The 23,021-nt window shown below is 56.1% G+C and overlaps 1 protein-coding gene across 8 annotated transcripts in view; it reads left to right on the top strand.

Moving 5' to 3' along the window:
* Positions 1–1,829: 1,829 nt before the first annotated feature.
* The window catches only part of HSPG2 (heparan sulfate proteoglycan 2), a 99,909-nt gene continuing 78,717 nt past the window's right edge, over positions 1,830–23,021 (top strand). For 7 of the 8 annotated variants that reach the window (XM_045035257.1, XM_045035256.1, XM_045035255.1 and 4 more), the window contains exon 1: positions 1,831–1,981. In XM_045035257.1, coding sequence (XP_044891192.1) covers positions 1,919–1,981 — 63 coding nt within the window. In that variant the 5' untranslated portion in view covers positions 1,831–1,918. Of the gene's footprint in view, positions 1,982–23,021 lie in introns of all 8 variants that reach the window. The other variant, XM_045035258.1, reaches the window with a different exon arrangement.

Here is a 23,021-nt window from a genome sequence, read left to right as displayed (position 1 = left end):
CCTTCCTCGGTGTTGTGCCTGGCATCTGGGTTGGGGCCAGGGAGTTGACCAAAGCACTGCAGATGTAGTGTTTGTCCTTTACAGCTCTGAGCTGGTCCCCCAGAAATAGGCCCCACAGGATGAAGAACCCAATCTTTTGGGGATGGAGCATCTGTCTGGGATGGGGGTCGGGACACCAGCATTTTCTCAATCCCCCAGGCGCCTAGATGGGAGGCCACAGAGTGACCGGGAGCCTGCAGGCCCCTATCACAGGGAACATGCCTTCCGGAGCCAGGCCTGGTGCCGCCCGGTTAGCTGGGCATTTCCTTCTGTCCACAGCTCACCTCACTCCTGGCTGCAAACCCAGCCATGAGTCTCTGGAACCTAGCAACTCTCACAGGAAACAATGGAAACTTCAGTTTTTATTCTCCTCCCTCTATCATTACTCAAAAGGTTTTCCTCTACGCTACATGCTCACACGCACACACAGGCCGGTTTTCTCTCCACCCATGAGCCTGGGTTGCCCTGGAAATTTTCAGGCAGAAAGGAGACCCGAGCCAGGCAGAGAGACCCAGTGGCATGGCCGAGTGTGCTGTCTGTGGGTCTGTGTCAGAGGTGGATCATCGGGGACTGGGACTTACCACCCAAGCATCTGTGACTAGGGCTTTGACAGGGTCTGTGTCTGGGCCTGCGTGTGGGACTCGGGGGTCTGTGGCGCCGGGGCTGAGATTTACGTCCATCCAAGTGGGTCCGTGAGTGGTTGGTGGGGAAAATGGTGCGTGTGAGGGGCAATTCAGTTCGCTCTCTAGGGCCCACTGTAAAGCCCTGCGGTTAGGGGCGCCTGGGTGGCTCAGTCTAAGCAACTGACTTCGGCTTGGGACGTGATCTCGTGGTTTGTGGGTTCGAGCCCCGCGTCCGGCTCTGTGCTGACAGCTCAGAGCCTGAAGCCTGCTTCCTATTCTGTGTCTCCCTCTGTCTCTGTTCCTCCCCTGCTCATTCTCGGTCTCTCCCTGTCTCCCAAAAATAAATAAACGTTAAAAAAAATTAATAAATCGCTGCAGTTAGCGTAGGAGAAAATGTAAAAAAGACGGGCCAGCATGTGTGCGAGCAGAAGGCCCTGTGTGTGAACTGTGGGCGCCTGGGTGGCATTTGTGTACGAAAACACGTCCTTACACTTCGGGTCTGGGGATTCCCTTGTGAATCCGTGTAAACGTGTGAATAGGGACGTGAGCGGCTGAGTGTGTGAAAGTCGTGTCCGCTATGTCACCTGCAGAGGTGACAGTTCTGAAGAGAGCATGTGTGCGTCTGAGCGCGTGAAGACAGTCGGCCCCGGGGGGGCCAGGGCGTGAACGTGCGCGAGTGTGAAAGGTGGGGGGGAGGCCAGCTTGGCGTGTGTGTGAACGTGCCCGGGTGCGCGTGTGCAGGCGGCGTGTGTGAGAGCGCGCGGACTTCTGGGCGCGCGAGTGAGGAGTCCCGGCGCCGGGTGCGAAAGGGGGGTGTGGGGGTCCGTGCTGGGGTCGCGTGCGCGAGGAGCCGCGGCCGGTGTCGGGGCGCAGGGCCCCGTCCCATCCCGCACTCCAGGCCGGGTTTGGCGGGGAGCCGGGCTGGGCCGCGGCTCGCGCCGAGGGGGCTGGGGGCCCAGACAAAGGCCCAGTTGGCTGCGCCGGGGGCTCGGGCTCCAGCGAGCGGCGCCCGCAGTCCGGGGGCGGTCCGGGGGCGGTCCGGGGGCGGGGCCTGGAGCGGCGGGGCGGGGCGGTCCGGGGTGGGGCCTGGCGCCCGGGGGCGGGGCGGCCGGCCGCGGGGCGGGGCGGGGCGGGCGAGCGGCGGGAGGGGTGGGGGCGGCGGGAGCGGGCCGCGCCGTCCCGAGGACTCCGCAGGCTGGAGAGCGGGCGGCTTCGGGCGGGCGCCGAGCGAGAGAGCGAGCGGAGCCGGCCGGGCCATGGGACAGCGGGCGGCGGGCGCGCTGTTGCTGGCGCTGCTGCTGCACGGGCGGCTGCTCGCGGTGAGTGTGCGGGGCGGGGGACGCCCGGGGCCCCGCTCGCCGCGCCCGCCAACTTGGCTGGGACTCTGGCTCGGGATTGCGGCGCCCGCCAGGGACCCCGGGCAGGCACAGGCCGGCGCCACCCTCCGCGGTGGGGCAGTCCCGAGGGGCGCCCAGGGAACCTTGCGTGGGGTCGGGGGCGGGGCCGGCCCGCGGGAGAGCCCATGGGTCGCCCGGCCACGTTGCCGAGTCTCCCAGTCGCTCTAGGCATGGCCCGGCCTGCCATTCCTGAGGACCAGGCGGAGAAACTTCGAGCAGGGCGGGAACTTGGCGGGGCAAGGGCACCCCTCTCTGTGCCAACTTGGAAAGGGGGCACTCCCTGGTGATGGGGAGCCTATCAATCCTCACTGGAACTTTACCAGGCCGTCTGGCCCGTTGGGGAGCTAGTAACCAGGCAGGCACAAGTCAAGAACCACTTCGGACACAGCTGAGGTTTGTGTGGAACACCCACAGGCCCTGGAGTCCTGCAGCCCAGGGCTTGAATCCATCCCTGTCCTTTTCTGGAGTAGCTGTGTGACCTCCGGCAAGCTAGTTAACCTTTCTGAGACCAGCCCACAAGGCCAAAGGGAACTCAAAATGCATGACCTCCAAGTACATATAGCTTGAAGGTGGTTGGCAGGACTGGATGGAAGGCGCATGAAAGTGCCTGGTGCTTGGCCTGTTAAGTGGCGGATATTCAGTGGGTCTGTGTCCCACTGTCCTCTTCCCGGGTCCTCAGGTGCAGGGGAGGCCTGCCATTACAGCCCGGTTCCCGGCTCTGAGCTTGGATGGGCCCATGCAGAGGGAAAGAATGCTTGGCCAGAAGACGCTCTGAGGACCTGAGTGAACTCGAGAAGGGTGGGGCAGGAGCAGTGGGCAGGCCGCTGGTGGCAGATGTGGGTGGGGGCACTTTTGGGGAACTGGGCCTGCCCTGGTGAACCACAGAGCCACCCCCACCCTCTTTGAGGTGATCTTAGGTGGTCCCTGTCCCTGCCCCTGACCTCTTGCCTCCCCTTCTCAGAGCCAAGAGAGGGGCTTTTCTAAGCCGGTGTTCACCCAGTGACTGAATCCCTGTCCGGGCCACCTCTATCTCACATCTGTGCTCAGCCCCCACCCCAGACCTGACCCCTCAGCTCTCTTGCCCAGCCCACCTAGCAACTCTCCTCCCCCACTCCCTGTCTGCAGGGCTTCCTTAATCCCCTCTCTCAGCCCCTCACCCCTGCACATCCAGCAGGGCCCAACCAGTTGCTTCCCAGTCCCGATCTGAACTTGATCTTTACTTTTCCAAAAAAGTAGGCACCAACCTAGCACATGGGATGTCTTTTCTGAAACTCCCGCAGCTCTGCCTCTGCGGAGGGGCTCCTGAATGCTGGGTTCTACAGTGGTCAGAGTGAGGAGGAGGGTGGAGCTATTTGCTGTGTGCGGGAGGAATTTCAACAGAAATTCCAGATTGCAGCCAATCATCTCATTCACTTGTTCATTCAACATAATCTTCATTGAGCAGCGTTCCATGACAGTCAGTGGGGGTTCAGGGGTTCATTCATTCGGCAGATATTGCTAGGCACCTACTGCATACCAGCGCATCTGGCTGGGGTTTACGGGTGAGCAAGAATAGGTCCTGTCTTTGCTTTCCCAGAACTGAGATGGGTAAATAGGCAGTTCCAATCCTGTGGGATTATGGTCTTGTCAGCAACCACACCGAGGTCTTTAGTGTCCCACCCCCCGGCTGATGGTGGAGAGCTGGAAAGATCTTGGCTTCTGGAGTCTCATGGACCCACAAAAGCTGAATCTCAACTCTGTCATTTTCTAGCAGTTTCTTCTTCCTGAGCATTCAGTTTCCGCATCTGTAAAATGGGGTAAGGAGTTCATGGTACATTTTTTAAATGACATCAGGCTTCTAACCCAGTGGCCCAGCAAGCCTTGGGCTCTTCTTCGCCCACTGCCCTTTATCTTTTCCGCCCTTTGGTTCACATCCACAAGCCAACAGTGCATGGGTGAGGATAGGACACAAGCGAAGGTAAGGTGGTCCTTAGGGAGCTCCTGCCTCCCTGGGGGCAGGAGACAGGAAGCGGTGGTCTGTGATTAAGTGTGGGAGTAATTTCAGTTCAGAGGAGGTGGAGAGGCTTGCTGGGGGTGGGGGCCAGGCCCGGGTGACTCAGCGCCTGCCTTGGCCTGCTGACCCCTTTTCTTCTTGCTGGGACCTTAGCCTTTCCTTTCTTGGGGCCAGTGCTGCCAGGAGACCGGAATCTTGAGGGGGCTGCCGTGATTACGGTGTTTTCCAGGGCTGCGGAGGGAAGTCACTGAGATACCTGTTTCCTGCCTCGCCTGGGTTTCCTCACCAGGGAGACTGTGGGCGGGCAGGAAATGGAGGAGCCTCCCCTTCCCTCAGGGGTAGCACCATCTCAGACTCCCCTGGACATAATTGGCACGCTCTGCATGCCCCCTCCCCTTGCCCCAGACTTGCTGGTGGGAAGGGGTTGTAACGAGTGTGCCTTGGGGATTTCCAGAGGGAGGGCTACAGGTCACAGAGGGAGGCGGAGGCTGGAAGGGGCAGAGATGGATACCCCGCCCCTGCCAAGTGCACTAGGCCCAGCTCCCTGTGTGTGGGGAGTAGTGGCCCCCGCCTGGCTCGGCCCAGGCCTGTTCTCCGGCTGAACACAGGCAAGTTGGGATCCGTGGGTCTGAGGCGCAGCCTGGAAGACAGGGTGAAAGGAAGGTGGCAGAAGGTGACTGGGTTGAGGGCTTGAGGTGGTAGGGAGGGAGGTGCTGGGGTGCCAGGTCATATGATAACAAAATAATATGGATAGTTAACACTTATTGAGTGCCTACAGTTTGCCAGGCACAAAGTTTCTCAACAAATTCTCCCATGTCATTCCCCTGCTCAGAATCTCCCAGCATTCCCCGCGTGGCTCACCATCAGACCCACGCCCCTGACCTGATATGGTCCACAAGGCCCTTTGGGATCTGGCTTCCCCCACTCCCTCTACAATCTCTCCTCTTGCCAACTTTCCCCTTGCTTACTCACTCTAGTGACACTGGTCTTTGTTTCTCGAATATGCCAAACACACTGCCACCTCAGGGCCTTTGCATCTGCTGTTCCTTCTACCTAGAACATTTACATGACCCTCTGCCTGTCTTCCTTCAAGTCTCTGACTACTCTGCCCAACATACTCTGTCCCCTTACACTGCTTTTTCTTTCTTATCGCTATCTGACATGTATTTGTTTATTTATTTCTCTCTCTCCTCCCTGCCCCCCATCACCAGTTTAAGCTCCATGACAGCAGGACCTTGTGCGTTTTTGTCCTGCTGCTCTGTCTTTAGCACCTGGCAGGTAGTTAGTGCTCAGTCAATGTATCTGTTGAATGCATTAAACCATAGCTAGTAGTGTGGTCCCCATTCTCTAAGCAGAGGACATCGAGGCACAGAGAGGTTGCATAACTTGCCCAGTGGCTCACAGTACACACATACTCAATGGTACCATGAGCCAGGCTTTGACGCCAGGCAAAGCTCTCCTCGCCACTCTGAGTCCTGTCTCACTTGTTTGTAGCAGGCGGTAGATGTGACTAAGACTGTTGTCACCGATGTTGATAAAAGTAAGAACTCAGGTCTGAGGTAGTGCAGAGGCTACCTCAGACAAGGAGTATTCAGGTCTGGCTTCGGGGACAGAGCTACTCAGGATGAGCATGCCTCAGTATCCTGGGGCCTCCGGGGATTGCCTATCCTGGCAGGAGCCTAGAGAGACTTAACTCCAGGGCAGTCATTTATGGGACTACCCGTTCGTTTGTAGGTTTATTAATTAGTTTCCTCGTCAAATTTTCCCTGAATCCTATAAACTGTTGAATTACTCCCAAAGCTTGAAGGCCCAAGTGGGCCAGGCTGGGCCCTACCCTGTGTGGGGAGTGAGGGGGAAGAAGGCTAGGTGCCTTGCATGGAGCCCTCACTGAGTTCCCTGGTTGGCGCCTGGGGGCTCAAGGTTTAGGGCGAGTCTGCAGAGGTTCCAAGGCTGCTTGGCCTTGGGGCGAGAATCTCAGGAGAGAGAGTCAGAAAGGCTGCCCAAGATGTGGAAAGATACAGAGCCATGATTCAGAGGCCACTTGGAAGCCAGACATAGATTCTGGACCCTCAAGCCACTTGGGATGTGCAGGAAGGGCTCTCAGCTCTGGCCTTTTGCCCCCCACCCCAGTCCATCCCAGATGTGAGAGGTCAGGCTAGAAGAATGGGCGAACTTGACCCCATCCCCCAGCAGCTTCCCGAGGATACGGTGAGCACAATGCCCCCTCCCCCCAGGGCCGACCCTGGCCTTGCCCCCATCTCCCTCCTGCCAGGAAGAGGGAGGCTGGGCTGAGGATCCTACCCAGCTGGAATGTTGCCCCAATCCAGGCCTTGGCCCCTTTGGCCCTGCTGCCCCCTCCTGCTCCCAGGGCCTGGCCCTGGCCTGCTGGCCGCCCCAGCGCCCAGAGCTGGCTGACTGAAACCTAGAAGAATGTGTGGAACTCGCTTTGCGGGGAGACGCCAGCCTCACTGCTGGTGTTGGGTCCGTGTCAATAGTGGCCTTGAGAGGGGTGGCTGGGCTAGGGGCACCATCACGTAAGCCCTGGGAACAAGGCGGCTCTTTGAGGCCTGGGAATGTGAGGCTTTCAAGTGTCGGCGGCCCCCAGAACCCACCCTCCCCACCTTTCCCCACGCCCACCTGTGCCAGAGTTGCAGGGACCTAGGAACATCCCCGTGGCCTCCCTGACGTGTCCTTAGTACCAGCTCCCCGCTACCTCCCGGAGCCCTTTCCCTGAGGCGTGGAGGAGGGCACCCTGCTTCTCTGTTCTCTGGATTTTAGGGGGGCGTCTATCTGGTGCACAAAGGCTTGCAGTGTGTGTTGAATGAATGAACGGACCGCTGATGTATGTGATTAAATATCCCATGAGCTAAAGTCCCCTACAGGTGCGTGGTAGATGTAGAATGTATTCAACTAGGATTATCGAGTATCTTCTAAGTCCCTGATGGGGTTCTAGGCGCCGAGGTTACAGCAGAGAACAAAAAGTCAAATTCCCTCCCCTCGTGTTACTTGCATTATAGCTCGTGTGGGAAGACAGATAATAAATATAATATGTCGGAGGACAGTGAGCGCTCAGATGAAAAAAATAAAACCGGGAAGAGGGTACAGAGTGATGAGGGATCAGGAAAAGCCTCTGATAAGATGATGCTTGAACAGAAGCATCTGCGGGAAGTAAGGGTGCAAGCCCTGCAGGTACCTAGGGAAAGGGCCGAGGGAATAGCTAATGGAAAGGCCTGGATGCGTCCAGCATACCTGCGGAAAACAAGGAGGCCGATGTGGCATGAGTCGGGGGGAGCGTGGCTGATGTGCCGAGCCTGGGCCACGAGAAGGCCTTTGCTTCTGAGTGAGATGAGGGGTCACTCTAGTTGCCGTGCAGAGAAGAGAGTGCGGAGGGTCAAGGGCAAAAGCAAGCAAGCCGAGATCCAGGCCAGAGACCATGGGAACTCCCACCAGAGCGATGGAGTTGGGACGAGGCGGCTGAATCCTGAGTGTATCTAGAAGGTAGGGCTGACAGGAAATTGCTGATGGATTGGGGAAGGGGCGGGACAGAAAGAGAGGAGTCTGGGAAGTCTCCACGGTCTTTGGCGTGAGCATCTCCGGAAGGAGCAGCCACTAATTGAGATGGGAAAACTCCAGGATGTGTTGGAGGAGGCGGGCATAGGGATGGGGGCAGCAGTGGGTGGACTCAGAGCGGGGGGCAGTCAGCAGCACCCCACGCACACCCAGCCCAAGCTGGGGCCTCTGCACTGGCCTGTGGAGCAGGTGTGTGTGTGGTGGGGGGGGACGTCTTGTTGAGGATGCATCTAAGGAGCTGCTGGCTGGTTCCTTAGAACCCCACGGCCTGAGCTCATGCTTAGGTATTTGTCTGTTTATTTAGAATTTACCCCCTTCCCCCCAGTTTAGCATGGACGCTCCATGAGGACATAGATTCAGATTTTATTCAGTGCAGTTTGCCCATTGCCCAGCAATAGTAGGTGAACATTTATCCAATGAATAAATTAATGGCCTTGGGAGAAGCCGGCCAGCCAATAAGGCCCAGGCTCCTCACAGAGGATTGCAGGGGCTGCTTTGGCCCATGGGCACAGGGCAGCTGTCCTTCCCTGCCACTGCACTGTGCTGAGACCCGGAGCATGTGGGACAAGCTGGGGTGCCCACACTGCCATCTTCCGCCTGTCTGTGTCCTCTCTGGACTTGGAACCCCTTTCTCTTGGGCCCTGTGATCGAGGGAAAGTGTGGGCTCAAAGGGCCCTGCCTTCAAGTCTTAGTGCGGCCCAACTGGCTGTGTGACCTTGGGCAAGTTCCTTCATCTCTCTGAGCCTCAGGTCAGAAGTAGGGATCATGATGCTTGTTTCCCTGGTGGACATGAGACCCCGCAGACGCCCCTGGCTTGCTGTGCGCAGTGGAATTGGTGTTTGACAAATGGAGCTGTTGTGTTAGTATCGTTCCTGCTGAGGGCTAAGCCGGAGCGACATTTGACTGCGGGTTCCCGGTGCCCAGCAGGGCACACTTTTCCTGATCAGAACTGCTGCCAGCTGTTGACCCAGACCCCGCACTGACCAAGCAGATGGAAGCCATTGCTCCTCTCCTCTTTCTCAGTCCAGGAACCCTGGATGTAACTGCATCTGATCTGTCACTGCCCCCCTTCCCCCACTGAGGCCCAGCTGCAGGACAGAGTCCACCCTTCCACCCTGATTGCTCCTTCCTGGTGGGGGAGCAGGAGGGGGGCACACCCCGGGGTGTGGCCTGGGAAAGGCTGGGGCCTGTGGACGCGTTGTCCCCTTCCCAGATGTGTGCAGTTGGGCTCTGAGCAACCAGAGGCGTGGCCGTGTGGCTCCCATGGGTGCAGAGAGGATGTCCATGCATCTTAAAGGGAGTGGCCAGGGGGCTTCCCGGGACCCTGTCCCAGCCCCACTCTCCTTTGGGCCCGCACTGGAGGAGATAAGACCTTGCCCGGGGAGCCCCGAGGGAGCCTGCAGCAGGTCACTTGCCAGGGTTGTGGGGCTGCACAGCCCTAGTTCTGACCCCTTTGGGCTCTCAGAGAAACGGCGGGGGCTAAGGGAAAGAGACTCACAAGTGCACGGTGACCTCTCCCTCCACCCTGTGCCTTGGGCTGCTGAGGACAGACCTGCCCCTTCCCCACTAGGGTGCGTCACGTCCAGGTGTCTCATTTTGTCACGTCTGGCGTCTTTCCCCATCTTTTCCCCAGTCCCAGTCTGTGGGGAGGGGGAAGCAGCCTGGGGCTGGGCAGGGGGAGGACTTCAGAGGTGGCCTCGGGTGACCCCACAGATGGTCTCCTGGCACGGGGCTGGGAATTCCCAGCTGCCTCTGGCCCCTTCCCAGCCCACCTCTGGGTCCCTGCCCCTGCCTCTCCCTTCCCTGCCTTCCCCATGCTCACCCCCAAGGAGCCAGCTCTGGCCCCACATCCTGCTGCCGCTGGCTTCCCCCGCTCACCCCAGCTGACTCATCCCCTCTCCTTGTTTGGCGGTTCCAGTTTTCAAATAGTTGGGAACTGGGATCATGCCTCTTCTTGGATGCCTCACTGGGCTGGATGGATTGAAATTCTGGCTTCATAAATCCTAGCCCCAGTGGCCTCTGTCACTTAACAGGCTTTTCTCCCTCTTCTGCTGTTTGCTTTCCTGTGACCCTTGGGCCAGAAGAACAGAGACCTAGGAGTTTCCTGAGGACAGACCAGTGTCTACTCTGCCCTGGGTCCTCCAAGTTCTCCTCCCCAGTGACCTCAGGCACCTAGATTGTCAGCTAGTGCTCAGTGAGCACACATGCCTTCTCTTGATTAAAAACCGCCACCCTCTCGGGCGCTTGGGTGGCTCAGTCGGTTAAGCGTCCGACTTTGGCTCAGGTCATGATCTCGCGGCTCATGAGTTCGAGCCCTGTTTTGGGCTCTGTGCTGACAGCTCAGAGCTTGGAGCCTGCTTCAAGTTCTGTGTGTGTGTCTCTCTCTGCCCTTCCCCCACTTGCACTCTGTCTCTCTCAAAAATAAATAAACACTAAAAAAAAAAAAAAAAGCCATCCTCTCTTGAAACAAGCCCCACACGGAGCTCTCTCCCTCCAGGCATTGTTGCGTATGATGCTCCCAGCAATCTTGAGGTTGGCCTTCTTATCTCCATTTTGCAGAGGGAGAAACTGAGGCACAGCAGGGGAATGGCTGGCTCAATTCATCCATCTAGTACGTGTCACAGCTGGGAGGGGAGCCCAGGTTGTCTGCCTCCAAAGTCGTCATCCCTCTCCCAGTGGATCCAGCCTGTTGGGTGTAGAGAAGGGGCAGTCTGGGAGGGCTAGTGTAGTCACGACAGGCTACATGGAGGAGGTGAACCGGGCTGGTCTTGGCGGAGGGTACAGAAAACCACGTATCTGCCATGTGGGCTTATCCAGCTCCTACTTCACAGATTTGGGTGCCTTTTGCCCCTTGGCCTCCATCCCAACTTAGTGATAACATTCCATCAGGAAATGGATTTGGCTTTCCCTGGGATTGAGACCCTTGAGAACCTGGATCCTTCTCAGTCACATCCCAAGCTCCTTATGGGACCTGCAGGTTTTGCCATTTGGAGTTAAGTGAATTTTTGCCAAGTGGGGCCTGCTCTGAGCCATCCGTGTGCCCGCCTCAGTCCTGGTGAAACACAGGGCACAGAACCTCGTGACCCGGCTGGGAGCATAATCTATGTGTAAGTCCCAAACTGTGTCATTTGAGCATCCTTGTGCAGTGGAAGAATCAGGAATTCATTCATTAATTCATTAATTCATTCATTGCCTGAGGACCTACTGTGTGCTAGACATTGTGCTATAGGTGTTTTATCTGCATTGTCTACTCTCCCATGTAGTTGGGAATATACCTCCATTTCTCATGGGAAACAGCTCAGTGGAGAGCAGTGACTTGCCCAAGATCACACAGCCATGTGCAGAGGAAGGTAGGAGCTGAATCCACCTCTGTCCGTCCTCCTGGAAGAAATTAGAGGCAGGGTCCCTTCTCTCCAGGACCTCTAGGTCTTGGGGAGGCAGGACCCATGAACCATAAGCACCCAGTGCAACTCGAAGTGCACACGGGAGCGGACTGCCAGGGAAGGGGAAGGTCAGTTCGGCACGAGGTATCTGGAAGGCTTTCTGGAGGAAGCGGGGCTTGTAGAGCGAGCAGAGGATTTGGCTGGTGGAGCAAGAAGGCCTCTGGGGCAAGGGTCCAGAAGTCGTGCATCCCCGTCGTCTCTAGGTTCACATTGTTGTCAAGTGTGTGGGCAGGAAGGCCCTGGCCTGCTGCTGGAGTCGTTAACACGGAGGAAAAGAATGAGAGGAAGCCACCAAGATAGCTGATATCCATCCCAGTCCCCCGCCCTTTACCTGGCCAGACCAGGAGGCAGGAGGTCAGGGCCTGGGCCTCCACTTAGCTGCCAGCCAACTACTGACCATCTTTCCTGGGCTTTGATTTTTCTGCCCACAAAATGGACTCTGCTCTTTCTCTTTGGCCTCCTGCCAACTCAGAGGAACAGAACGTCGAGTTCTTGGAGAAAGCTGGTAGCTTCCCCTCAAGAGATGGTGGTATTCCATTCTTTGGAGCCTGGGGAGGTAGCCACCTTGCAGAGCCTACCTTGTTGCCAATCCCATGCCTTCCTTCATGGTTGCTGCCAGCCCACAGGTGCCGGGCCCTGAAGCGGGGAGCCGGATGGAGGACATGGCTGCCTGCTCCCTTAGACCTCCTAACCTGTCCTCTCCTGTGGGCCCGGGATCACACCTGCAGTGGTTTGTCCACTTCGGTTCACCCCTGTGCCCCTTGGGTACCAGCTGCTGAGCTAACATCTGGGGTGCTGTCCATGTTCAGCGAATGGGCATTAGGTTCAGGGCCACAGATTCCTGTACCCCTCCTGGCCCTGCCTGTGTGATCCGGGGCAAGTCCTGTAACTTCCCTGAGCTTAATTTTCCCCAGATGCAAAACGGGACCATTCACTGATTCATTCATTCAGCAAACATTTATGGAGTGTCAGCTCTGCGCCAGGCCCTGGGTTAGGTATAACCAGCCATGGATTCATGGAGCTTATAGTCTGACAGAGAGACCAGCTGGGTGGTGGACTAGTCGATAAAAGGCATGGGTTGCGGGGGAGGAGGCTACAAGAGCAGGTTTGCAGGGCCACTCAATCTCTGGGAGATAGCTGGAGTCTTTGTGACTCTGTCTTAGCCCCCATCTGTTATTCTAGTTACTTCGGTCTGTTCCCCTTGAAATTAGCTTGTGGGAAGAGGGGACTGGGGGACACAGCTCCCCCTGGACTGGGGCAGGTGAGAAGACCCACAGGGCTGGAGAGGAGAGCAGGCCAGTTTTGTCGTGAGCCTCAGGGGCTATTTATGCTGTGTCTGGTGATTTTTTTTTTTAACTTAAAAAATTTTTTTTTTTAATGTTTTTATTTATTTTTGAGACAGAGAGAGACAGAGCGTGAGCAGGGGAGGGGCAGAGAGAGAGGGAGACACAGAATCTGAAGCAGGCTCCAGGCTCTAGGCTCCGAGCTGTCAGCACAGAGCCCGACACGGGGCTCGAACTCACGGAGCGTGAGATCATGACCTGAGCTGAAGTCAGAGATGCTTAACCGACTGAGCCACCCAGGTGGCCCTGGCGATTTTAATTTAGGAGAAATGAAAGCTGCACACAGAGTTCAGGTTTGGGGCTCTGTGACATTGAATGAGGAGGGTGGGTCTGAAGCTCCTGCTTTCCTCCTTGGTCCTCTTTTGTCCCTCCCGGGAGAGAGGAAGGGAGGCCGAGACCAGCTCTGGCCTGGATTTGGTTTCAGGAAGTGGGATGAAAGAGTTAAGTCAGCCTGGTTTTCCACCTCCTGGATGGGGGGTGGGGGTGGGGGTGGGGAGGTGGGGAGAAGGGAAGGGGTGGCTGGGGCAGGAATGTGTGATAAGATCAAAGCTTTCAGCCTGCCTGGGCCTCACCTTCGTTTCACCTGAGCAACTGAAGGGAATTCTCTAAACAGAGGAGGATGGAGAACAACTGGGGGAGGGGGGTGCAGGCCCCACCCCTCCCCCTTCACTGCTCCAGAGCCTCCCCACCACCCCCCACCATCCCGCCTCCTGCTGGCCTCAGGTACCTTCTCCAGATCCCATCTTCCAGAAGGCTCAGCTCTTGCCCTGGCCGGACTCACGGCTACGCTGTGGCTCCTGCCCTAGTTCCGTCGCTGACTGCTCTATGATGCTGGGCCGGTGGCTTAACCTCTCTGAGCCTCATCTGTCAGCTGGGATTGGTAATACCGTCTTCCACAGGGTTTTGGTGAAGACGAGAGATCATATAACTCTCCTGCAGCCGGAAGAGACAGTTGACAAATAACAGGAACCATTAGTTTGAAAATTGCCTCTGGTCCTCGGTACTAGGTAAACCTGGGGGCTCCATTTTGTTCTGCCCCCACCCTTTCAGAAGGCCCCAAGCCCCAGGGTCCATCCTCCCGTCTATAGCTCTTCACTTAGGGGTCTTCATAGTGTTGGGAGGGGAGCAGGGCAGGACAGGCTGTGAGTGAAGAGAGACCTCGGGCTTCTGTAGGTGCCCCCATGGCACTGGCCGGACTGCCTGCCCTGGTGATACCAGGTTGAGCTTTCGTGGCCAGCTGAGGAAGCCAGGTGGTCCAAGCCACCCCCTCGAGCACCAGGGACCTCAGCACTCCAGCCGCCGCCTGGGCTCCTGCCTCGGCTCGGCTCTGTCACGGTTAATGATTATTCTGGGGAGGCCCGCCCTTGCAGCTCGTTAACCACCGGTTGCGCCCAAGGTATGTCAGCTTGGGTGTTCCCTGCTTTAATGTGGTAGCCCAGCTCAAAGGCACATGGCGGCACATGGCGGGACGGGTGGGGAGCAGGGGGCAGGGTCTTGGAGACAGATTGACAGGCAAGCCTGTGCCCCTGGGGCCCTGGGGACAGACTTAGGGCCCAGAGGATCTGGGTGAAATGTGAGCTAGGCATAATAGGCCCCCGTGGTTTGGTGTCAGCCGCGTAAGCAGACCCTACAGTAATATACCGGGCGAGCAAACCCCTTCTGGCACGTAAGAACACCTGTGCTCCTTCTCTCCGAGGCTCGGACCCTGCAGGGGAGTCCCAGCTAGGAGGCAGTATGACGGCTGGGCCTTCGGGGCAGCCGGCCTTGGCTTCTCACCCCAACGCTGGCACTTTTGGGCTGTGTGACCCTGGGCGGGTCGCTTCACCTATCTGAGCACCCCTTTCGTCACCTGAAACAAAAGAACGCTAATCCCAGCTTCCCAGGTGTCAGCAGGCCAAGGTGTGAAAAGTAGGTGGCGCGTAATGAATGCCCGGGGAATGGAAGAAATGGTTACTATTGTAGTTTCTGTTATTAGGAGAAAGTGAAAGTTGAATCCCAGTCTTGGGCAAAACCAGGGCAGCAACGGCCCATGGATTTTGGGCCCATGACTGGGGGATATGAGGGGAGGCGGGGCATGGGGAGATCCCAGGAACGTGTTTGAAGAGGGCATACGAGAGAGCTGGGTGGATGGAGAGAACAGGGCTTTGGCAGGCTCTCTGGGTCTCCCCCCCGGCCCCCTCAGTCTCCGAGCCGCTGGCTCCCCACTCCCAGGGGCTGGGTCCTGAGGTTGGTGCAGACTAAGTGGGGGAGGAGGGAGAATTGTTTATTTTGATAACATTAGGGCGTATTCCCCGCTGGCAGCTGCTATTTTGAGAGTCCCGGAGAGCAGGGGCTATGGTTAAATTAGGTAATGTTGCTCCAGAAGGAATGTGTGAAGCAATGAGGCTAAGGGTGCAGCGGGATGACAGTGGATTCAGTCCATATAAAATTAACTGCAACTTGGAGAGGAGCAGCTCTGGCCACTTTATAAGGCGATGGAGGGGGTGGCTGCTGGAAGTTGTCTGGGGTGGGGGGAGGGAAAGTGATGGCCCAGGGCCTCTTTTGGGGGAGCCTGGGGCCCTGCCCGGAAGCCTGGCTGGCCCGGCAGGGGCTGGCGATGCGGCTGAGGGGCAGGGCTGCTGTGTCCTCAGCTCTGTGTGTCTGGCCGCTGCTTATGGGTGGGGCTTGGGATGGCGTGACGCCTGGGAAAGATGGATCCCCGGACTTGATTTCTGCCTCTTTCTTGCCTCATGAGGTGAGTCACTCAGTCTCAATGGACCTCAGTGTCATCAGTGGCAAAATAACGGTCCCAGCCCCCTAGAGATGTTTCTTACGGATTAAATCTCTAGAAGAAAGAGCAGAGCTAACTTTTATCATAACCTATGCAAGGTGCTGTTCTAACTCAAAGAATGATGCATGCTCCAGCAGTCGGGGCCTCGCCCAAACCTTCTGAATCGGAGCGTGTGTGCAAACAGGATCGCCAAGAGATCCTTGAGGAGATCCTTGGGGACAGTGAAGCCGGAGAACCTCTGCTTTGCACACGTGGTCTCACCTGATCTTGAAAACCACCCCTGCGGTGTGAGAATTACTGTCATTTGACAGTTGTGACAATTGAGGCACGGAGAGAGAGCCAGCATGGAAACTCCATCCGTGTTCATTCTCTTCCCAAATTCTGTTCCTTCTTCCCCTCTTTTGGGCTGGGCTGGAGCTGGGGAGAGGAATGTCAAAGCCCCTGGCAGGACTGGAGAAAGTCAAGAGTATTCTGTGCCCTTGAGACTTAATCAGACTCTCTTATCTCCATTCACCCATGGGATTAGCACAGCTAGACAGAGGTCACTCCAAAGTCATTACATACTTCCCATCCTTGGGGAAAGAAAGGGGCAGGAAAGGGGTTCTCTACGGATGTGCTCTGATAGTAAAGACAGTGGCCACTGCCTGACCGGTCAAGGGCTTTAGTTAGGGTCGTCCTGACCATTATTGGTACATTTGAGACTGAGTTCATCTAGCAGCAGATATTTATTTTTTTTAATTTATTTTTATTTTTTTTTAAATTTTTTTTAACATTTATTTTCTTTTTATTTAAAAAAATTTTTTTAACGTTTTATTTATTTTTGAGACAGAGAGAGACAGAGCATGAATGGGGGAGGGGCAGAGAGAAAGGGAGACACAGAATCGGAAGCAGGCTCCAGGTTCTGAGCCATCAGCCCAGAGCCCGACACGGGGCTCGAACTCACGGACCGCGAGATCGTGACCTGAGCCGAAGTCGGACGCTCAACCGACTGAGCCACCCAGGCGCCCCAAGCAGCAAATATTTAGAGGAACACTTACTATGTGCCTGGCCCTGAGGAAATACCCTACATTTTCCCCGATTCTGTAGACCCTTTATTATACAGAAATGAATGCGTTACTGCCAAATACTTAGCACGTACCCTGGGCCACACACTTGCATTATCTCTTTTATCTATTACATTCTCCTGCCCGTTTCTTCCTCTTCTATAAGACAGAGATAGTAATTATAATACCTGTCTCATGGGGTTGTTACGAAGATGATATTTGTCCAGTGCCTGGCACATAGTGTTTGTTAAATAAATATAAGAAGTTCAAATAATCCCCCAGTGAAACAGATACTATCACTGCCTTCCATTTTACAGATGTGAAAATCGAGGTCCAGAGTAAGAAAGGGACTTGCCTGTGGGGATCACGGGAGATGAGGGCCGAGCCACAAGAAATTGAGTCCCCAGACTTCTAAGCCACTGTTATAATTCAATATATTTTAGTAAATGTCTAATTAATATCCTAGCTGCTGCTCAGCATTGGGAGTATGTCTAAAGGTTAAAATATACATAAGGTGGGAAAACTCAGGCTGGTTTTTGTCCTGAAGGAGCTTTGGTTCAAGCAGGAGAGTAGAGACATTTACTCTCTTGGCTATAATTAAGACCAAATCTCTAGTCCTCTACAAGGTAGAAATTAAGTCGTATGAATGTGTGGGAGAGAAAGATGTCTTCGTGGGGGGTCCCGGAAGACTTCAAAGCGGAGGTGGTAATTTAGCCTGGCCTTGAAGGATGGATGCGTAGATTAGACTGGGAGGCATAGGAACAGCATCCTAGGAGGAGGGAACAGCATGTACGAAGGCCTAGAGACAGGAAATGTGCCCTGGGAGAGGGAGTGGCATTCAGGAGCCTGGGGCTGCTGGGGTCTGTGGTGATAAGGTCAGGGAGGCCAAGCCCAGCTTTCTTGTCTTTGAAGGTTCCCAGTTTTCTCAAAGACTGGCTCCTCAACCGGCTGGGATTATTCTGTCATTGTTTTGCCTTTCCTTCATGTCAAGAAATCAAGGACTTTTATAAATGGCCTGTCTGAGCTTCTGGTCAACGTGTGATAACGGGGATAGCTGACAGAATTCGGGCCAAAAGCAAGAGACTTGGTGTCCTGATTAATTGGGCAGCCTTATCGCCCACACATGTACAATTTCCGTGAGTCCCTTCCAGCGTTGACAATAATAACCCTGGGTGGGGAGCGTCGTGAAAGGGCCAGGCCTGGGTTCTGATTTCCCCGCTGCCGCTTGCCAGCCGTGTGGCCTTGAGCAGGCCTCAGTTTCCTCCTTTGTAGAGAGGAGACAGCTGTACCTCCAGCCTTGCTTTAAGGATTGGTTGGGGTGCCTGGGTGGCTCAGTCGGTTAAGCATCTGACTCTTGATTTTGGCTCAAGTCATGATCTCACTTCGTGAGATCGAGCCCCACGTCAGTCTCTGCACTGACCTCACAGAACCTGCCTGGGATTCTCTTTCTGTCTCTCTCCCTGCCCCTCCCCTGCTTCTGCGCCCTTTCTCTCCCTCAAAATAAATAAATAAACATTTTTTTAAAAAATTTATGGGTTGGGGAGCCTGGGTGGCGCAGTCGGTTAAGCGTCCGACTTCAGCCAGGTCACGATCTCGCCGTCCGTGAGTTCGAGCCCCGCGTCGGGCTCTGGGCTGATGGCTCGGAGCCTGGAGCCTGTTTCCGATTCTGTGTCTCCCTCTCTCTCTGCCCCTCCCCCGTTCATGCTCTGTCTCTCTCTGTCCCAAAAATAAATAAACGTTGAAAAAAAAAATTAAAAAAAAAAAATTTATGGGTTGATGACGGTGTAACCTGCACTGTCCAGTATGATAGCTCTGGCCACCAGTGACTATGTAGTAAATTTAAGATTTAATTAAACATAATAAAAGTTAAAGTTTTGAATAACAATTTAGCTTCTCAGTTGCCTCAGCCACACTGCAAGCGCTCAGTAGCCACAAGTGGCCAGTGGCTACCTTATTGGACGGCTTAAACAGAACATTTCCATCACTGCACTAAGTTCTGCTGGGTGGCCTTGCACACTCAGTAAGGAGTGGCTGCTGTCATTGTTACCGGTTCCCCTGTCCCAGTTCGGAACCCGTGTGGTGCTGTGCCTTCCCCACTTTTCCCTCAGCCCCTGGGGAGCTCCGACTCTCCCTCCCCGACTCCGCCCATAATGTTAAAAAGGCCTCCCTTCCCCCCCTTAATTTCCCACCCACTCCCCTCAGCTGTCTCTGCAGCTTTGCCTGCTCAGCACTGGCATCTGGAATCTCCATGTCCAGCCTCTGAGATTCCCACTGCCCATTCCTGGGGCGTGGGGGTGGGGGAGGAGGCCTCCCTGGCAGTCCCCTGCTCCCAGTGGAGGTGCCTGGGCCCCTCGCGGCAGGACGGAGGTGATGGCTTGTTGTGACGGGGGCAGTGGGCAGCCTGCCCGCTCTAACGCTCCCGTATCTGGGAGCCAAGCATGTTGTTTGCACTTGGCCGGGCCTCAGGGTCTGGCCCGGTGCCCTCGCCGGCTGGCCTACTTTGGCACCCCTGGTTACAAAGGCTGATCACGGGCCTCTGCCTGGTCAGGACACCAGGAGCTGAGGGTGAGGGGCATGTCTGACACCTGGGGCTAGAGTGCAGGACGGGTTCCCAGCTGTGGTTGGGCCCCAGGTGCTGAGTGGGGACCAGGCCCCGGGCAGGCATAGGCAGGGTGCGCGCTCTTGGGGGCCAGGCAGGCGGTCACCCTGGGCGGTCCAAGTTGGTAGGGGCTGCATGCAACATTCATACCTGTCTGGGGAGGAGCATTGGGTCTGAGATGCCAGAGAAGCTCAGGGTCACCTCTGAGCATCATGTTCTCCCCTCCTCCTCCCTTTGGCCCCCTCCCTCATTAACTGGGAGGTGGACAAACAGGCATTTCAGGTCCATGAGTGCTGAGGCCACTGAGGCCCCGCAAGGAGATGTGACACCTGAGATCACACAGCCAGTCGGAAGGAGTCAGAACTCCACCTCGGACACTTGGGTACTTTCCCCCATCCTGCCCCTCCCCGTGGGAGCTCTGGGGACAGTCGCCCCTGGACATCTTGCTGAGAAGGAGGGAGCTCTGGGGACAGTCGCCCCTGGACATCTTGCTGAGAAGGAGGGTTGGAATACTGGCCCTGCCACTTTTTCCGTGACCTTGGGCAAGCCTCTCTGAGCCTCGTGAGCCTTTGCTGGTGAATGGGGATAATTATACCTCACTCTCAGGGCAGTTAGTTGTGAGGTTAGGTAACTGGCCTCCTAGCTGTTTTCGGAACATTCTAAGGATATTCCTGCCTTGGGGCCTTTACAGCTGCTATTCCCTGTGCCCAGGGTGCTGTTCCTCCCCGCATGCCCCAGCTTCCTTCCCATCTCTGCCCCCTTCCCTAATCGACCTGTGTAAAATGGCAGCTCCCCTCCCCAAAACCGTCCCTGTCCCCCTCACCCTGCCCTGTTTTCTCTATAATGCTCTCACCGTTTGGCGAGTATTAGTTTGTGGTCCAGCTGACTCCAAGGCTCACGTCGGCTCCGTGAGTGCAGAAAACCTACATGTTACCTGCATACCTGCGCACGTTAACAATTACTGGTCATTTCCCCTTTTCTTCCCAGTACTTCTCATGACCACCGTTTATTGGGTCCTGGCTCTGTGCCCAGCCGTGTGCTAAGCAACTCACTGTCAGCTCCGTGAATTTCACAGGGTCCCCGTCACAGCTTTGTCACTGGTCAGAGATGAGCGGCCAGAGGTGCAGTGAGTTCCCCAAAGCCACCCTGCTGGAATGTGGCAGAGCCAGGCTCCCAACCAGGTTAGTCCTGTCCCAAGGCTCCCACGTGCTACCTTCTGTGTTTGGGCCAATGAGAGCAGAACGTTCACCCAAATTTGGGGTTCAGAATCTACATTTGACAAGAGTGAATGGGTGGCTTTCAATCTTCTGGGGTGTCCCTTCCAACCGTCTCTTCTATGATCGGTCAGTTACAACCATCCCCACTGCCTCAGAATGACAGGTACGCTTTGGCTGGGGAGCCCCACAGGTCAACCGGAGACCCCAGGAGTAGGGTAGGGATCACAGGGTGGGCCCAGGTCCTGGGCTGTCCCTTGGCTGTCTGGGGGCAAGTGGACAGGATGTTCCCTCAGGCAGCAGACATTCCTGGTCGGAGGTGGCAGGCAGTGGGAGATTTACCATTTCCGGTAACCCGAGCCCCTGGGAGATTGAGTTCTCCCTGCCAAGGACACGCACCCCTGGCTTGCCAGCCCTTCCTGCCCCATCCTCAGCCTTGGTCTGCCTGGAGCTTAGGACCTGCTAGAGGGACCAGCCTTAAGTCCCAGAGGCGGAGACTGGGGTCTCAGGCCCTGATCAGTCCCTGACAAAGACCCAGCCTAATGCCACCCTCCCAGAGTCCTCATCTGTGTAGTCCCACACCCCATACCCCAGCCATGGGGAAGGAGGGGAAGGAGGTGACGTGATGGCAGGAGAAGGAGCCTATGTTAGGAGCCAGAGACCTGGGTGGGTCCTGCGTCTGCCTCCACCATCTGCTTGCTAGGACTTGTCTTCGTGGAGCGGCCGTGACCTCTCTGAGTCCCTGGTGCTACTCTGCACACACGATCCATCTCATCCTTTACATCCTTTATGTACATGATCCAGCTGGTCCTTACAACAACACTCGGGGGCAGGGGAGGGTCACTAAAATGAAGCTGCAAGTGGGAAAGTCACCCAGTGGGCAGTGTCACAGAGTGGATTTGAACCCTGGCTCTTCAACACTGATGGATCTTCCTTGATGTCTTCCTTCCCCTCTCTGGGCTTTTTTTTGTTGTTGTTGGCTTCCCCTTCTGATAAGTGAGGGCTTCCCTGATAGCCCAGGACCCAGGGATCTGTTGGAGACCTCTCAGGCAGCTTTGTCTTATCTCGCCTGCGGGGCGGGGGTGGGGGGGGGGCGCATAGCAGGAATTATTCTATTATTCTCCCCGGGGAAGGGGGGGGGGCCTTCTGGAGAGCTCGCTCTCTTGGCACGTGAACTCTTGGGTGGGTGGAGGTGGGAGGGGAAGAAAGGGAAGAAGTGACAGGTTGTCTTGTTGAATCTCCATAGCAGCCTTGGGAGGTGGCCATTCTTATTCCTGTTTTACAGATTAGGACACAGGGGCTCATTGCCCTTCCCCCGATCACGCTCTGTGTCTCTCTCTCTCTCAAAAATAAACATTGGTGGGGGTGGGGAAAGGGACGGGGCAGCGCCTGCGTAGCTCAGTCGGTTAAGCGTCTGACTTCATCTCCGGTCACGATCTCGCGGTACGTGGGTTCGAGCCCCGCGTCGGGCTCTGTGCTGACAGCTCGGGGCCGGGAACCTGCTTTGGATTCTGTGTCTCCCTCGCTCTCTGCCCCTCCCCCACTCACGCTCTGTCTCTCAAAAATAAATAAACATTTTTTAAAAAAGGAAGGAAAAAGGGAAAAAGAGGCTCAGAGGGGTCAAGTGATTTATCCAGGGCTACACAGCTAGGAAGTTGCCAGGCTAGGGTGTCCAGTCAACTCCCAAGTGATGTGGACTGGCATGTGACCAACACATATTTCCTAGGATGGCTTTGATTTATTAATAAAATAGAATAGTTGTCTTCCTGAAAAACTGTGAACGTGCCCCAGACTTAATACCTCTTCGTCCAGACTACATCTCCCAGGCTGCCTCTGACACCTGGAAGCGGCCCAGGGATCCTTTGTTAAACCGTTTCTCCACATTCGCCTCGGAAAATATGGCTAGTCGTAATTATAGGCGTGCAAGAGTTCAGAGGAGCAAGAGCCGCGTGGGCTGGAACGGACTGGTTTGGCACTGAACTTGGAGCAGGACTGTGGGGCCGAGAGGGGCCTGGGGTGGGTCCGGGCAAGGCCAGGTTCACAGGCTCCAAGGAGGCTCCGTGAGGGGCTTGCAACCCCGGCCATCTGCCAGGAACACCGCAAGGCCTCTCCCAAGACCCCTGCCCTCTCGACTCTGCCCATCCACCACCCTCCCGGGGTCTCCGGGGAGCCCAGGCTCCAGGCAAGGCGTCTTGGGCCCACAGACCTTTGCTCCAGCCCCACACCCTCCCCCTAGAGTTCCCCGGAAACTGGGTAAAGGGCTGCAGCAGTGAGGCCAGGGAACCCTGGGATTTGAGCAGTTGGCAGCACAAGGACTGAGATGACCCCAGCCAGCCTGCTCCCACCCACCTCCTGCTGTGGGGCCCTTGGCCCTGAGGCCCCAGCAGCTGTCAGCAGGAAAGGGTGACAGAGGAGGGCCAGAGGTGACTTCTCAGCTCGCCCCTTCTCGCCGTGCTTGGACCAGACCCAGAATTCTTACCAGCTGTTGTCAGCAGCTGCTGAGCTCTGTTCCAGAGCCAGCAGCAGGCACCCCCCTCCTCCCCAAGGACATCTTCCCACCGTCCTTCGTGGCCGCTGCCCCTGGGGAGAGGTTGGGGCTAATATGGAGAGCGCAGTCACATTCCCAAGTTCCTTTGATGCCACAACACCACGAAGGAATAGGAACTAATGCCCCCATCTGTATGGACGAGAAAACAGATCCAGAGAGGTCAAGTGACTTGCTTGAGATCGCACAGCTACTGAGTGGCTGCATCCAGATTCCTGACTCCTGGTTCAGTGTCCATCCCGCTGCCTTTCTTCAGAGTGTGCTGTGCAGGACGACGAAGACTTTGAGGTTCCTGAGTCCGACTGCCACCGTAGCCACTTAGTAGTTTTAGGACCCCAGGCAAACCTTTTATTTTTTTTATTTTTTTTTTATTTAAGTAATCTTTACACCCAGCATGGGGCTCAAACTCACAACCCCGAGATCACAAGTCACACACTCTACA

The sequence above is a fragment of the Felis catus genome, chromosome C1 (assembly GCF_018350175.1).
Source record: "Felis catus isolate Fca126 chromosome C1, F.catus_Fca126_mat1.0, whole genome shotgun sequence".
Classification (NCBI taxonomy): domain Eukaryota; kingdom Metazoa; phylum Chordata; class Mammalia; order Carnivora; family Felidae; genus Felis; species Felis catus.
Note: the sequence above shows the minus strand (reverse complement) of the source record. Positions and strands in the feature narration are given on the sequence as shown.